The sequence below is a fragment of the Phycodurus eques genome, chromosome 20 (genome assembly GCF_024500275.1).
Source record: "Phycodurus eques isolate BA_2022a chromosome 20, UOR_Pequ_1.1, whole genome shotgun sequence".
NCBI classification, from domain to species: Eukaryota; Metazoa; Chordata; class Actinopteri; order Syngnathiformes; family Syngnathidae; genus Phycodurus; species Phycodurus eques.
The window spans coordinates 10,155,803-10,173,604 of NC_084544.1; the positions used below are offsets into that span (position 1 = coordinate 10,155,803).

Below are 17,802 nucleotides of genomic sequence, written 5' to 3' on the forward strand. Positions count from 1 at the left end.
CATTCTGAAGTGCTTTTTGTTTTTTTTTGTATCTCTGCCATCACAGCAACATTGTGGGATTCAGTTAATATTAGCCATCTCAATGTACACAGTACACATCCATCTCCTTTGTTTAGTCTCTCATAATAGGGGATATTTTACTGAAGCATGCAAGTCTCAAATGGGGAGTCCAAAACTGTCTTTCCACACAGTCCAAACAGATGAACGGCTGATTATTTATGAAGTCTGTTCTGGGAAAATAATGCATCTTTAGCATATGTGTGACAGTCTTAGTTCAGCAGTTTCTCTGAGCCAATACGAACACATAATGAGGTATTTACCCTTTTGAATATTAATGTCAGCCATGACTCTTGAAGCAGAGAAGTCAAACAGATCCATCTTGGTTACGGCAGAGCAAAAAGAGCAGTTCCCGGGTCAAAATAGCAGCATATGTGCATAGCATAGCGGCTTTTTAAAGATTGATGGAGTGATAAGCATTTGACTGTAGGTGCCACTCTACGTGAGACCATTAATGAATTGGAAAAGTTCATAAAATGGCACTCAATGAGGGCAGAAAATAGCAGGAACAATGCGACGCAGTGGGTGGAAGACAGATATACAAGTTTGACGGTACAGCTGGTAAGTTAGTTTCTTTTACCGCCACATGACACACGCATAGAAGGTTTAGTCATTTGTATTAGAGGACAAACACTCCACAGGGGTGTTTGTCTCTCTATCTCTTCCAACTCAAAAGGATAGAAGTCATTTTCCTCTTGTTATCATTACATTTTCCCTCAAGGATGACACCACACAAATGTGTTTTGTTTTATGGCGAAGCAAAAATATATAAAAGACATGGCTGGGTTCGGGGTAGCTTGTAAACTTTTATTTAGATTGAGGTTTTATGTTCGTTGGATTATAAACTCCATCTATCCTTTTTCTACTGCATATCTTTTTCAGGGTCACGGGGAGCTGTGGAGCCTATCCCACCCGACATTGGCTGAAGGATTAGACCTTGGACTGGTCAACAGTCAATAAGAGAGTGCATATAAAAACAGAGAACCATTCACAATCACAATCACACTTATGGACAACAAGAACATATTGTACCTATCGTTGTCACATCAGACTTTCTCATTGCATTTAACTTTCGTTCCCTTTCAATCATCTCAGACACATTAAGAATTAATAAGCCTCAAAAGACATTTGTATAGCGGTAATGCATGACCAGAGGACCGCAAATGAACCCTACACAATAATGTAATTTTTTGTTAAGCATTTACATAGTTTAAGCTACTCTGTATTTTCCTTTATTTGACAACATTTCCTCTTCTGCTTATGTGGCTCTGTACAGTGGCCTTGGCCTCTGTCTAGCTTTCAAACTGAAAATACATTGCTATATATGTAGCTTGTTTCGGGAAGTATGGAGGATAATTTGTTTCCCTCTAGAATTTATGGATGTAGTTGTATCGGATGAATATCACAGACCATTTATGCCATTAATTATTAGGCCCCAAGGTAATAATAGACCAAGGGTAAATGTGTTTCTCTGCGTGGGCAAGTTGAACATTGTTCTGAAGTCAGAACCTGTGCTCTGAGACATAATGCAGACTGGAGTCACCGGAGGGAGTGAGAGTTTTGGAATAAGGGGCTACTTGTGACTGTTACGGCACACTAATCTGTCAAAATGAGCGAGAGCCTTCAGGTCACTCTGTCAAAAATTCATGTCAGTGGTGCAGAATATTCAGTTCACGCAACCTCTATCGGTACGCGTACCACGCCACTGAGTTCTGACTGGAAAAAAACAACAACAACAAAAGCCAAAACAAACGCAGAGCAATTCTACAGAAGAGTCACTATATCGTACCGTGTCATTTCGTCCAAAGAAGGCGTAAACAGCATAGAGGTAGTAGTCAAAGAGCTGGGACACACAGTGGATGACATCGAAGGCAATCGGCTTCAGAATGCTCATCATCTGCATGTATTTCCCTGACAGAACAGGACATAAAACATCAGCAGTTCGAAAGTGTTTGAGTCTAAAATTCTTTTGCATTTTTGAAACACCCAAAAAGGACAACAGTATCTTAAACAATTCATAGATCATCAATCAGGGATTGAGAGTCTAATTGCATCATAAAGCTTCAGGTCAAGACAAAATCTTATACAATAACATACTTTTTTCTTTTTTGGTAACGGTTTGAGGGAGGACTTTTTCTGTTCAAGCATGAGTATGACCAGGAGCACAAAGCAACGTCCATTTGGGAAAAATAATGGTACCCACAACCACATGGTCCAAAATAAAGTCTTCCCCAAAAAAGAACTATTTGTAGCATTGCTACAAATGCTGGACCAGCTCAAAATTGTATTCCATTTTCAGTTCCTGCAGGGTCCCAATATTTTTGTCGAAATATTTCATCCCGTTATCAAGCAGTGGGCATTCTCTCATAAATGAAAAGTTCCTGCTATTTAATACAATTTGCAGGAGATTAAAAGTGTGAAATTACAGTAAATTACATCCCGGTGGAGCCATGAGGACCTTAGCTGCATCAGATGCATTTGCATACTTAGTAATGTCACACCAAACTCTAAGTACCTCTTTGAAAGTGCAAGGTCAGAGCTCAGGGCAAAGGCTAACCATTATTGCTGCTTCTCAGTCACACAAGCGGCAACAGAGAGCACAACGTGGTGATGTGCAAAAGACTTAATTAGTAAGAATATCGGGGGCCAGAGAGGAGCAAACTAATGAAATGAATCTGTCCACACTGATTCCCAAGAGCATGCCGAGCATAGTATGTGTACGCATGTACTCACCGACAAGCCGGATGACGTTGAGAGTTGTGTTAGTAAGGATTGGGGCGTTGGTCTTATTCAGGTTGTAATCTGACCTCTTCTTGCCCTTTATAGTCTCCCGAGACACACTGTTACAAGAAGGAAACAAGACAACATAGGTTCTAACATTATTATTCCTTGGTAAAAGAGAAGCACAACAACCTCAGTGGGGGTCAAAATTGTTCTAATTGATCCATCAGAACCCATTACACGATGCCGGCGACACAGAAGGACCCCTAGGGTGAGGTCTCTGAACTGGTGAGCATGAGGAACTAGACCCATGACACCTATCATTGAGCTATATTGTCTAGCAATCATTACATGGGGCATTTAATTACTGGATGTGACCACACGACCCAGTTGATAATTAACCATTAGCTATTCTTGCTTAAAATAATGGGATATTAGCATTTTAGTGGCGTTGAGCTAATACACACAACGGAAATTGTGAGGGGTTGAGCGATGGTAAGTGCTTTGGCAAAACAGCTAGGCGTGTCAGACCTGCAAAAGAATGAAATTCTACTCTGAGCGCACACATAATGGTGCAATTAATATCTGAGTTTGCATTTCATGACAGGACATTTTCAATGTAACATATCATAACAATGCCTCTGTACTGATAAGCTCCCGAATAAGTAATAGCATTGCATGTTTTTTTCTCTGAGAAAGTAACCCTACTTAATTACATTGTATTTGAAAACATGTACAGTATCTTAACTCACTGACTAACATTATACGGTATACATTTGCACTATAAGGATATATCCAATGCAAGAGCTGGTTTTGTAAGTATTCCATCAAAGATAACAATGCTTGCTTTCGATTAACATTGCTATAAAATCAAAGCAGCACTCTTTCAGTTGCTACGGGCCCACTCTGACAGGCAATATACACAATGATCATAATAATGACAAAGTAATCTCAAACCTACTTTCAATTGCTATTTCAAAGAAAAATATGAGAGAGCCATCTCGATTATAGCGAATACAGTACTGTAATTAGTCCATAATCCCTAATGTGAGACGAAATAGAATTTTTCATGATTTCATGGTAAGCTTTCTGCCTACTGAGCAGGGTTAGGAGGAGGTGAGCTAAAATTATGCATAGAAAGTGTGAAAAGAAAAAAAAATAGTGGGTGACATGAAATAACAACCAATACATCCATTTTCCGCTTATCCTCCATAGAGTCACAGGCTGAGCTTGATCATTTTATTTTTGGACCCTAGTGAGGATAAGCAGTAAAGCAAATGGATGGATGGATGGATGGAGTCTGTCTGTAAATGTCAAATACCTGGGAGCAGAAATGATAGACACCTGGACTTATCATGAAATTACATTCATGGTCGGTCCCCCGTGTGTCACCACACAGCTCACACAGCATGAAACAGTGCATCTGACCTCTTGAGGGGGACATCTCCCGTCTGCTCGTCAACGTAGTCCTGCTTGAGCTCCTCGGGGACGTCACTATCGCTGTCGTAATCCTGATACGCGCTCTTCTCCAGCTCATCAGACTCATACTTTAAAAATGCAAAAAGAATGTGACACAAAAAAGAAAGATCAGCGCTACGAAAAAAGAGCAAGGCCAAATGGAACAATACACAAGGTGAACCTTTTGTAGAGAAGTGGCTCTTAAGGAATTGCATTAACACCTGTAACGTTTCTAAACTAAAATTGCATTGCTATAGATGACCATATTGTAACTCAACTGAAATATTTAGGGTTTTCTCTTTCAATGGGCAATTAGATAAAAGCACAACCAAAAACAGCTTCTAAGGCACTTAATTTAATAAATGTCTAGTTAGCAAAAAGACAAATCTTACATCCCGGTGTCATAAATCTGCAAAAAATGTTTAGATTCAATCCGTATTGAGAGTAAATTGGTTGAGGCTTATCAGAAATAATTTTAAAAAAAAATGTTAACTGTGAGCTCAGGCATCACACCAGCTCGAGTATTACAGGCTTATGCACAAGGAACGCTTGGGCTTTGAAAGCCTGACACATTAGATCAGGCAATATGGCTTTAAACAGATAATATAGCCGTATAAAAATAATCTGTGTAATAGAAAGAGAAATGGAGTAGCATTCACAAATAAACCTTGACAGAACAACTGAATGCTTTTTAAGGAGATGGTAGAAAATGGTGCACAGTGAACCTCTGTGCCTCTATTAGTGTGATATTTAGGAGCAAACACAGAAGGGCAACTCTTCTCAGGCTGAGAGACTGTACAGGGAACCATTCATTCCACCACTACACCTGGCTCTTTAGTGTAGCTGTCAACTTGAATGTTTTGTACACTGAAGGACAACGGCTGTGCCCCTCTGCTTCATATGGGTCAATATCACTCTAAATAGTTCATCATGAAAATGTAGCAGAACAATGAAACTGGTGTTATTATGAGTAGCGTAACATTTGCACACTTACCAGTCTTTTATAATGCGTTTCCTTCATTTTATACATCCCCCACCCCCCATTGGATATATGTGATTTTGACATGTCCCACACACTGCCCTGCTAACAACAGTGTGTGTACTAATTTTTTTATACGACTTCTATTGTTTTATAAAGTTATTTGATAAAGCAAGTCATTTGATCATGTATATTTAATTATCATCATGAAATTGAACATTTTGCAAGAGTCCCTAAACTTAGGGTCCACCCTATGACTATGGCGCAACTGCCCATTTAAGAAACCCTCTGACGTTTTCAGTGACATTATGACCAGCATTACTGTATACTGTATCTTCCTTCATTGGAGGCTGAAACAGTGAGTAGTTGCAGAATAAATATTTACACTTATGTTTTGCAATTTTCATCATATTACTGTATGTGTGTAGTTGGATGTTGACAAGCTTGTCCCCTTTGTCATGGGGAAATACTGTATCAATTGATATAAAAACCTTTAAAAAATTCAAAATATATTTGTTCAACAGTCCACAGTCAGCTTGCTTACTCAATCACGTTGCAAAGTCCGCCATGTCCTCATTAAAAGCTAATATTAGCAAAAAAAAAAAAAAAAAAAAAAGGCCACCCTGTCATTGTCCACTCTATCAGCAAGCTCACATATTTTGCTGTTTGCATGTTAGTTTATCAAATAAAAGTGTGGGAGCTTGACTAATATGTATTTCTAACAGCATAACATCTACATAAAATTAATATGAAGTTCAATGGATTTCACCTTTTGGGGGGTAAAACAGGGACATTTCAAAGACAACTTACAGTATGTTGACACTGACTCGCATACCCTCACACAAGGCAGGCAGCTGAGATGCCATGTTGACAGGATAAGTTATCCTGTGTTTTACATTGGTTGACTTTTCCTAATTTGGGCTTCATGTTCAGACAAGGGGGCACGGTGAGCGACTGGTTTAGAGCGTCTGCTTCACAGTTCTGAGGACTGGGGTTCAATCCCCGGCCCCGTCTGTGCGGAGTTTGCATGTTCTCCCCGTGCCTGCGTGGGTTTTCTCCGGGAACTCCGATTTCCTCCCACATCCCAAAAAACATGCGCGGTAGGTTAATTGACATCTCTGAATTGCTGGAGGTGTGAATGTGAGTGCGAATGGTTGTTTGTTTGTATGTGCCCTGCAATTGGCTGGCACCCCGCCTCCTGCCCGATAATAGCTGGGATAGGCTCCAGCACGCCTGCGACCCGAGTGAGGTGAAGCGGTTCAGAAAATGGATAGATGGATGGATGCTCAGACAATCTTGTCGAATATTTAATCTTAGTGTTTCGGCCTCCAAAGAAACAGTGAAACTATTTTAAAAGCTTTGTCTTTATACACTATACAAAGTGCCTGAAAAACACGTCATTCAAAGTTTCAATAGGCTGGCGGGGGCTGATGCAACCTCCTAAAGACCCACAGTGATTGTACGCCAATTAATCAACTTGTCTTTTCATAAACACGGTGGTGTATCTCCACAGGTTGTCTCATTAATTAGTCATAGCCATCTCACTGATGTTGATGTAGACTTGACTCAATCAGAGGGTAGAAGCTGTCAACAAGAAAAATGACTATACAGTATAGTGTACATAATGGATGGTGAACAATCATAAGGACATATAAATAATGTATATATAATTCTGAGTGGGTTTTCTCCAGGCACTCCGGTTTCTTCCCACCTCCCAAAAACATCCGTAGTAGGTTGATTGAAGACTCTAAATTGCCCGTACGTGTGAATGTTAGTGCGAATGGTTGTTTGTTTCTATGTGCCCTGCGATTGGCTGGCAACCGGTTCAGGGTGTGCCGCGCCTCCCGCCCGAAGATAGCTGGGATAGGCTCCAGCAGCCCGCGACCCTAGTGAGGATGAGCGGTAATGAAAATGGATGGATGTTTTACATTTTAACAAAATGCTGAATTTCACTTTTCGGGATAATGAAGTAGAGGATAAGCGGTAAAGAAAATGGATGGATGCATTCTCGCTAATTATTCTATCATAGTGGTTGTGTTCAAACTAAAAATGAATGCAAATGTTGCACTGAGCAACACAATAATGACAATGAGCAGAATCATGGTCTACTTTGCACAATTTTGCATATAGGATGTATTATTAAGGGAAATGAAAAAAACAAGCCAGAGGAAACCAGACTTTCATTACCTGAACCTAAAGTTGTTATTGTCGATGTCTCAGACAGAAAACTTTCAACTACAAAGGAAGAGTCCATTGTTGTTTTGGTAAGAGACCACACATTGGTGAGTACATAAAATTGCCTCAAATTTATAATGGGTAGATAGGAAAAATCATTCCTCTGTTAAATCGTATCGAATTAAAAGACATTTTCCAAAGTGTATGCAGTTCATAGTCTCGACACTTATCAAGGCATTCTGGAGCGAAATGTGCTGCACAGTGTCAGAAAGCTTGATCTCAGCCTCTGTTTCATGTGTCCTCCAACAGCATAAAAACCCAAAACACATAACTGAAAACACAGACGAATGCCATCCATAAAGTGGTATCTGTAGAGCCTTGATGTGAAGCCTCTTGAACATCTGTGAAAGGAGCTGAAACAGGAGTCTAGAAAAGGCAGCCTGCAAACATGAGAGAGCCTGAGCAGTTTGCTCACAAGGAGTGGGGCCATTCATTCATTATACTAGTCGATAGGTGGACAAGTCTCACTAAGAGTTACGGAAATTATTTCATTGCAGCGATTGCCTTACTGTTGTGCAACAAAATATAAATTTAAGGGTACGATCACTTTTGTACAGTTTCATTTGTTTGTACAAGAAAAAACCAATGTGTGATTTTCATTTGTTAATTTTCAGTACATGTTACTTCATTATTACAGTTTCTGGAGCTGGAGAAGAGCGCAGTTTCAGTTACAGTGTCAGTTTCAAGTTATTTCAGTGACCACTGAGGGCTTGTCTTTCTTTTACAGAAGGGCACAAAATATTTTTTCCCCCTACCCTAACCCTGCAGATACAATATGTTTAGCACTCACCCCATTAGATGCCAGCACATCCTCTGTCTCCTCCTCTTTCTGCTCAAAGTGCATCTCAAAGGGGTTTCCCTCTTGCAGGTACTGCTGGAACAGAGACAGCTCCTCTTGGATTTGAATGGAAGAGGACACACCCTGTCTGCTCGGGGAAAGTGAAGGGGAGCGACACTGGTCCATGAACTGAAACTCCTGGTTTATGAAAGATGTGATAGGAAAACAATGATTGAAACGTAGCAAAGTGATTTGTTTTTCAATACTTGTCTTATGCATAAACCATATGTACAGCATTAACTGGGATACGCATGTTTAATTTCCTTATATACTGTATATATCACAGAGCTGGCGAGGATAAATTCAAACCCACATGGAGCTGTGAGATGTTGAAGTTAGACTTGACAGGGCAAAGTTCCCATGTTTCATTCTCAAGAAACATACGCAGCTCCTCCAGCCGTGCCCTAAGAAATTGTAAAAGAAAGGAGGAAAAAGGAATGAGTCACATCTTTTCTAATAGTTTTAACAGCCTCCACAGTCAAAATAGAGAATAACCTGACTGGGGCATGAATTTAAAAAAGTTGTTCATTTAATCCTTTTTCAACTAGCTCAAGACACTAGACAATGCACGTTGAAGGCCTTGCAAAAGGAGAAAGGAAATGTGTCATAAAATGAAAACATCAAACATATGTTCACTGAGAGTTCAGTTCATGGAAATATCAAAAGGCACCCTGGGGTTCACCTGAGTGGTCTGTATGGTGTCAATAAAGTGTTCATTCCCAATACTTCATGTTAGGACAAGATATTGCAATGGATTTACTACAATTCAATGTCATTGATCAACCCTAACAATGATATATTCCTGTTGAATGCATGTGTCATTGCAATAACTTTACAGACATGAAACATGGAGCAGGAAAAAAAAAAATGCCACATCGATTCACACCGTGTGTGTGCACGTGTGTGTTTGTGTGTGATGTTGCTGCAATTACTACAATTGGTTAAAGACTTGGTACACCATCTAACAAATTTAGTTTCTGTCGTCTCATTCACCTTGAGATCACTACTTAATACATCTCCCTAATTCAAGCATGCATCCCCATCACACAAACGTGCCACCTTGCACTCCAATTTTCTGTCATAGTGAGAAATATTAATGACATTCTGATAAACGATTATCAATGACTCTTCATTATCAATGATTGAATTGAGGTAGTGCTGTCTTAGTCAAAGCACAGATATTCAAGCAGTTGGCAGGGGGTTATATAATCAAGACATAAATGTGCTTCTATAATTTATCAACTTGTACAGTACGTCAACTATGTCGCACCGGGAACAGAGTTCAGTCAAGGCTGTGGCAGTTATGATCATTTGCTGTTTTCAAAATGACACCACAAGCACCAACATCAATGTTTGTCATAGCGTTAGCTCACCTGTGATAGTTTTTAAAATAGTTGACACTCTGGCGCTTAATGGATTCTTGCAGGAGCTCCGACTTACTCCTACAGAACTCCTCACCCACCTGCATCAATCTACGGAAGAATACTGAGAGTGAGAGAAATAACGACAGCAACTAGAAGAGATGGAAGGGAAGGAGAAATGTATGAGTGGCCGTTAGGGACCTTATTCAGGATTAGCTCTTACACTTACTATTCAAATGCTTTCACACACATACAAACTTCTCAAAGGCTCTCATAAGGACTACTCATACACTCCCATACGCACGAGTCTTGCTCTTATTAGCACTACTCAAACACTCTGATACGCATTAATCTTGCTCTCATTAACACTATTCAACTGCTCTCATTAACACTACTCAAACACACATACACACGAGTGTTGCGCTCATTAACAATACTCAAATGCTCTCATTACTACTACTCAAACACTCTCATAGACACGAGTGTTGCGGTCATTAACACTACTCAAACACGCTCATACGCATGAGTCTTGCTCTCAACACAACTCAAACACACTCATACACAAGAGTCTTGCTCTCATTAACTACTCAAATGCTCTCATACATACATTCATACAATTTCCCAAGATTTTTTTTTTTTTCACAAGCATGTATGCGAGCATTTGAGATGGAAATGTGAAAGGATTAGAGTATAGTTTATGAATGGATTTGAGGATGGTATGTGAATAGATTTGACATGTTCATGCGAGTGTATTTGACCTGTATGTGTGCAGACATTTGACGTGTGTATGTGAGCGCGTGTGTGTGTGTGTGTGTGTGTATATATATATATATATATATATATATATATATATATATATATATATATAAATAAAGCATTTGAATAGTAAGTGTGAGAGCTATTCCTGAATGGCGGGCATGAGGACGAAAATGTGAATCCTTTGGTCAGTAACTTGACTGCTAATACAGCAAACGGTCCAATTTAGGACAGTTGAAAGTGCAACAGTATAGATGTCAATGATTGCCCAAAATTGTTATGGTTTGAATGTGTGCATGAGTTCCCTGATGGTTTTTTTAGCGGGTCTCCATCAAGAAATTCCATCTTGAACCTGATTCTAGTGTTAGTGCAGATCTCTGCCACATTCAGTACAAAACAGCATACTGTATGTTTGATGATGTTCAATAGCAGAGGGAGCAAGTGCAAAGTTGCACTGTATGGAATTGACTGACAACTGAGCCAGTCAACAGACACGGGTGGTATTTGCAAGTTGTCACTCATAAGACAGTAATCCTGAGGATGTGAAACTGAGGAAATGGCACAAATGCTTCAGAAATTAAACGAAAGGGATTTATCTTGAATGTAGATGTATGTATTCGTGTCATGGACAGCATGCTACATTAAATGGCATAAATCATATATTAAATCCAAACATCTTCATTTGGGAATCTATTCACCATCCATCAATTTTCTGTGCCGCTTCTCCTCACTAGGGTCGCGGGCGTGCTGGAGCCTATCCCAGCTATCATTGGGCAGGAGGCGGGGTACACCCTGAACTTATGTATTCCCAAGAATGATGACTCCTTTCACACACATTTATCTCATGATGCGCTTGACTAGTTTCTGAAACCCTGAGCAGCTGTGCCTATTTTTGCCTCTATCAGTTAAAGTTAATTGAGGTTAAGTAACAAATAATAACAAGGCTTGTATGGTTGGATCATTGTTTGAGTCTGAGTCCAAAGGTGTTCTGTGTTTATCTGACATTGTGAATAAATATGTTTAACTGAGGACTGTTTTTTTTTTTTAAGAATTCCACAGTCGTTGAATAGTACAGAGTATCCCACCTAGAATTATGATTTCAGTGTACCATAAAAGTTGCTCAACAATACAATCAGATTGTAATAACAAGTTCAGCATAAAAGTCTTTTCAAATGTATGACCAAAAATAAATACTTTAAGAGAAGGGGGAGCAAGCGTGTTGAGATTTGAAATACGGTTCAAAATATGACTTATAACAAATACAAATGTGACGAGTTTTCTGCAGGCCAAAAAATGCTGTGATGGGTGCAATAGATGCAGCAGACGAATGAATAGGAATCAAATATTTCCTAGTTTCCCCTGGTGGGGTACCGTAATGATGAAACACAACGCAAGAGCTACTTGCACTGGCATTAAACAATACCTGCTGATGACATCCAATACCACGATGAAGTCATCATATTTGAAGTTAGACATGTCGGTACCAAGGATATAGGCCTTCACCTTTAACTGGACATCCTGATGAAATGAGAAAATAGGTCATTTGTGGGAACAAAATTTCAATTTGAAGAGACTAGGTAGCCAACCTGCCAGATCCGTGTCAGTCCGTGTGCCAGCTTCTTCTTCACATAGCTGTGGTCCACCACCAACTCATCAGACTCTGCTGCCACTGCGTCCTCTGCATTTACATTTAAAATGGGAATGGAGAAAGGCTGAGGAATAAAACGTTTTTCCCCCATATTTCTATTCTTTGGTTGTGTCTTTTCAACGACTGAAAGGAATTCATTATTGTATTTCGATATGAGATAATGCAAGTGCAGCCTGAGAGACTATATAAATATATAAATATTAGAGAATGCAAAATATTTGATATTTCTTTTTTGTTTTTTAAAACCAATTTCTTCTTGTGCATTCAAGTATGAAGTCATTGAACCTTTCAGATTGGAAAAGTGTCACAATTTGAAGTTGCGCTACCACTGGAGGTACCCATCAATCAGCAATAGAGGGGAGTGTAAGAATGATTCCTCTTGACTGACATGCCCAAAACTGGACAACAGTCAGCTAAGATCTCTGCCTTGTTTGTTGATAGGTGGGGCAATGAAACCAACGTCTTTAGTGAGTCTGGCCCACCCCCTCACGTCGGCCGAGTACACTCATAATGGAGCGCTGGATGCAAGAGTGATTGATGAAAGGACCTGGAGATGGGGCTGTCAAGGTCGTTTTCGATAGGCAAAGAAACTTGAAACTGTGAAACTTTGGTTCAGCAGGGATCAGTGAGTATTGATTTGTCAAATCCCACAGGAAACCATCGGAGCCCTTGATGTTGTTCTTTGATCCCAATACACAAAACAATATATAAATTGCGCCACTAAAAAGCAGACTTTACTTTAAACTTGACTTTAAATATATAAATTGCGCCACTAAAAAGCAGACTTCACTTTAAACTGCATACATTCCTTGAAGTCTCGGCGCCCTTTGGACAATGGTCATTGCACCAGACTATTGGTATATTAGTCATTCAAACTGCTCTAAGTGCTAGAGGACTGCATCCCTTTGCACAATTGTCAAAAGGTAAATAAATAAATATCGTACCGGCATTACCAGATTACTAGCAACCTTTTATTGCTCAGTGACTGTTTTTCTCAATGTCTTTATGTCTCAAAAGTGTTCTCTGTCAATTGACTGACTGTTGTCGTACTAGAGCAGCTCCAACTACCGGAGACAAATTCCTTGTGTGTTTTTTGTACATAGTTACACATCCTTGACCTCTGTGCCTGATGTCTTTCAGTGTGAATGAAACATGTCCAGGTATGAGCTACAGGAGCAAATCTATCTCGTCAACTAGAAAAAAGAATGACTCCAGGCGGGAGGACGGAGTAACATCCAATGACAACCTCTCCTTTCATCAAGCGACAAGATTAATCAGTGAAACATTACAGTGAACAACTCAATACATTAAGTGCCAGAATTAGACCAAAGAGGATGTACAGTGGGGGACGATCTTTAGTAGGCCTGACTGCTATGACACAGTTGGCCTCTAGTGTGAGCTGGAGGTCAAAGTCACCTCAAATTACTGTTGAACAAATGAGACGGCACATGCACACCAAATCATGACAACGACAGACCACGCACACATCAGGAGAAACTGTGAATGCAAGACAAAGTAATCGCCAGGAACACCTTTACACAGAGGTGAAAAATCAATCAACTATTGAGATGATGGATGACACTCTTGGCAGTAAACAAGGTGTATATCCTTTCCCATAAAGGGGAAGATGGCATTTAATGAAATATCCAAAGAATGTTTCCAATCATTCAGAACCACAGGATATCCCCATCCAGCTAATGGAATGTGGGTAATGTAAATATGACATCTGATTCAACAAAGAAAAGGAAAAACTGTTACATTGACACTTCATTTCAAGAAGAAATGGGGCACGTTTTTATGCTTATCTGTAATTTTTTTATTTATTTATTTTTTAAAGACGGGTGTGAAGAATTTTGGAATGTAGATGGCAGTTGCTAAAAATGTGAAATCTTTTTTTTTCTTTTTTTTTTTTTAAATCAAACATACTATATGAATGTAAACCATTTTCTAAGTAGCAATAACAAATGATCAGAGCTGAATGTGTTGATTACAATTAGCACTGAAATGGAGCAAAACCAAAGTCATATACGACACATTTCCACAAAAAAGAAATGCATCATTCACAGTTCATCCACTGCTCATATAGTTATCATAAAACACTTGCAAATGGGTCATAACAATTACAGAAATCATTGATGTGTGCCTGTACCTACATTTACAGAGCTTAACATATTTATTAGACCACCGGCCATTTTATGGTTGATGCCATTGCTGCCATAAATTATCAGTATTGAGAATCATCAAAATTTGTTTTTATAAACCTAGAATGGTTTATACAATGGTATAAAAATTATTATTCTAATTTTACGAGATAATAAAACAACTATCTGAAGACCTGAGATTTCTGAGTGGTTTAAGTTAAAAGCAAATTTCTGTTGCCTTCGTAGAGGGGATGAATTGTGCACAGAAATGTATGTTATGTTTGATCAATTTCTGACTTGAAATTTATCTCAAACTTGTGTATAAAAAGTAATTCATTTGAAACAACTTAGAATTGTAAAATGTTTAGAAATCACTGAAATTCAGAGTGCATTAAAGCACTTCATGATGCTGGATGCTCTCTTAAAATTACACTGTATAATGATGCAATAACAACAGACTGGTAACCTATGAATGTTTGGCAATGCTACAACAATGAATGTAAGTAAAACATAAGCATTGCAACTATTTAATTGTTCAGTGACCACTGAACCAAAAGGCAACAACATAAATGCCAGTGGCTGTATCGCAATGGTGTTCAAAAGCACAAAAACAAATAAATACACTGTAATTAACTTTGGTTGTGTGATTCTTCTCAGCAAGCTGCAGACCTGGCCAAGCTGTGTATTACAGGGATATCAAACATCCAGAAATGATTAGTGAACTGACCCCATTTTTACCAAGCCTTTGAAGTCAAACTTATTCGGTGACTTATTCATTCATCTCGGAGTACTGGAAGAAGATTTACCCTTTTACCACTAACTTATAACTCAAGAAAAATAGTCAGAACGAAGGGAAGATAACGAGATTAGGAGTTGAAAATGACGACGGTTGTGTGAGAAAAAAGAAATGATGTGTTGATTGGGATTGTTTTGGAAGTGTTTGCTTCAAATGCAGAACATAAAATCGAACATATAAGGTGGCAGTGCAGTACCTGGAGTGGGTGTGGTCGCCTGCTTATCATGCTCTTCGTGCCACTGCATCGTGCGATGGTAACTCAACATCACCTCCCACAATGCCTTGCATAGATCAGTCAGACACGGAATGTAGCTGTCCAGGGTGATATGCTGCAAACAGAGAGGTAATGTGGTCACTGGTGCCATTTTGTGTATTAATTGCTAAAAGGGTATAATCTACTTTAGCATAGCCTGAAGGAAAAGGGGAGAAAGAAGGAAATGGAACACCCAGAAGTTAAAATAAAATTACAATATAAGCTGCTGTGCTTCATATTATATCTAATTCATGCTTGGGCTTGTTATTCAGAGACACTGTGGGGAAACCTCTAATTTCTGTGTCACAAGAAATGTACTGATGGAAGAGCTATGCATTAAGCATGGTACCAAATTAACCTATATCTGATTTGTCCTTTCAGTGGGGTAACACAAAATAAAGCATTTTAAATGTCTGTTAATGAAGTACATTTTAATATGAATTAAATGAAAGTATCGTGACCATATTTAAGCTTCAGTGGACACTTTTGTACAAACAGACTGAGGAAAACGCTTACAACAAATAAATGTTGGCATCTAATGACCAACAACTCAAAATTAGACAGTATGGCATCAATGGTGAATTGAGAGCCCCAAAAAATTTAACCAGTAATTCATTCCTATGGATTTTCTTTTCTTATTTGGGGGTGGAGGGACACCGGACTGATGCGATATAAAATAAATAAATAAATACTATTTAAATACCAGATGGGATAGGCTCCAAGTTCCAACCTTGGCCATCATAATGAATAGATGGAATACTTGGGCATGCAACATATAGAGACACAATGTGAGAGGCCGTTTAACGAACAAGATATACCATACATTTGACGCTCCATATTCTCCACAAGTCAACCATGTCAGCAGCATGTTGCCAAGCAACTGGGCCACAGGAAGAGAAAATGTGCATGAAAATGGGTCTGTGGGTTTGATGAGGAATACAACTCCAGTTACACCTACACACAACCACTTTTGTGTACTAGTGAGCATTTGGGTGAGGTGGAACATATATGCCGCTCTTTAAAGAACTGTCGCTAGAATCAACCTTTGTTGACAGAGCCGCCACAATAACTCCACAATTCGATTTTACCTGCGCTTCAAATCTGCCAAGCTTCAGTGTTGATTTTATGGATGCCTGTGGGTATGCATGGGAGTAAACTTGTAATAAGATAAAGGTAGACGAAACTTATTTTTATTAGTTTTTTTTGTTTAAAAAAATGTTAAGATGCAAAAGATCAGAAACAGTGTGTAATCTATAAGCCTTCCCTCCAGCAGTTGAGTTCAGATTGCTATATATGACATGTATTTTTGTTGCTATTTTTATGTTCATTTCAATGGTCAAAAAGTCTTAAGGGGTCAAAAAAATATTTGAAAAATTATCTGGAACTTAGTACGCTTTTTACACCTTTTATTTATGATACCAGTCACATGGGTGACACTTTAGTCACTCCAGTGATTGGTTGGAAGAGAATCATCAATTTTGAGCACCAAAAAAAATAAAGCAAACAGAATGGGAGGATTTGGGTGTCCTACTGTTCTTTACATTACAACACCAATTCCAATGAAGTTGGGATGTTGTGTTAAACATAAATAAAAACAGAATACAATGATTTGCAAATCATGTTCAACCTATATTTAATTGAATACACTACAAAGACAAGATATTTAAGGAAGAAACTGATAAATCTTATTGGGTTCAGTGGAATTCTTTCCCATTCTTGCTTGATGTACAGTTTCAGCTGTTCAACAGTCCGGGGTCTCCATTGTCGTATTTTACGCTTCATAATACGCCACACATGTTCAATGGGAGACAGGTCTGGAGTCCAGGCAGGCCAGTCTAGTACCCGCACTCTTTGACTACGAAGCCACGCTGTTGTAACACATGCAGAATGTGGTTTGGCATTGTCTTGCTGAAATAATTTGGGGCGTCCATGAAAAAGACGTTGCTTGGATGGCAGCATATGTTTCTCCATGTACCTTTCAGCATTAATGGTGGTTCTTTTCTTTTTTTTTTTTTTAAATGATGGTTCTTTTCCTTTTTGGCCCGGAGGACACGACGTGCACAATTTCCAAAAACAATTTAAAATGTGGACTCGTCGGACCACAGAACACTTTTCCACTCTGCATCAGTCCATCTTAGATGTGCTTGGGCCCAGAGAAGCCGGCGGCATTTCTGGGTGTTGTTGATAAATGGCTTTTGCTTTTCAAGTTGCACTTATGGCTGTAGCGTTTAACTGTATTTACTAACATTGGTTTGACATTGAAAGTGTTTCTGAACCCATGTGGTGATATCCTTTACACATTTATGTTGTTTTTTGATGCAGTGCCGCCTGATGGATCGAAGGTCACGGGCATTCAATGTTGGTTTTCGGCCTTGCCGCTTACATGCAGTGATTTCTCCAGATTCTCTGAACCTTTTGATGATATTATGGACCGTAGATGATGAAACCCCTAAATTCCTTGCAATTGTACGTTGAGGAACATTGTCCTTAAACTGTTCGACTATTTTCTCACGCACTTGTTCATAAAGAGGTGAACCTCACCCCATCTTTGCTAGTGAA

General features: G+C 39.1%; 1 protein-coding gene across 4 annotated transcripts in view; it reads right to left on the reverse strand.

The window, feature by feature from the left end:
- Window positions 1-17,802, reverse strand: part of vps50 (VPS50 EARP/GARPII complex subunit) — an 81,951-nt gene that overhangs the window by 26,403 nt on the left and 37,746 nt on the right. For all 4 annotated transcript variants that reach the window (XM_061664483.1, XM_061664481.1, XM_061664482.1 and 1 more), the window contains exons 13-21: window positions 15,187-15,319; window positions 11,992-12,083; window positions 11,829-11,923; window positions 9,662-9,760; window positions 8,602-8,692; window positions 8,241-8,426; window positions 4,207-4,325; window positions 2,791-2,897; window positions 1,847-1,968 (exon numbers count right to left, since the gene is read on the reverse strand). In XM_061664483.1, coding sequence (XP_061520467.1) covers window positions 1,847-1,968; window positions 2,791-2,897; window positions 4,207-4,325; window positions 8,241-8,426; window positions 8,602-8,692; window positions 9,662-9,760; window positions 11,829-11,923; window positions 11,992-12,083; window positions 15,187-15,319 — 1,044 coding nt within the window. The remainder of the gene's footprint in view (window positions 1-1,846; window positions 1,969-2,790; window positions 2,898-4,206; window positions 4,326-8,240; window positions 8,427-8,601; window positions 8,693-9,661; window positions 9,761-11,828; window positions 11,924-11,991; window positions 12,084-15,186; window positions 15,320-17,802) is intronic.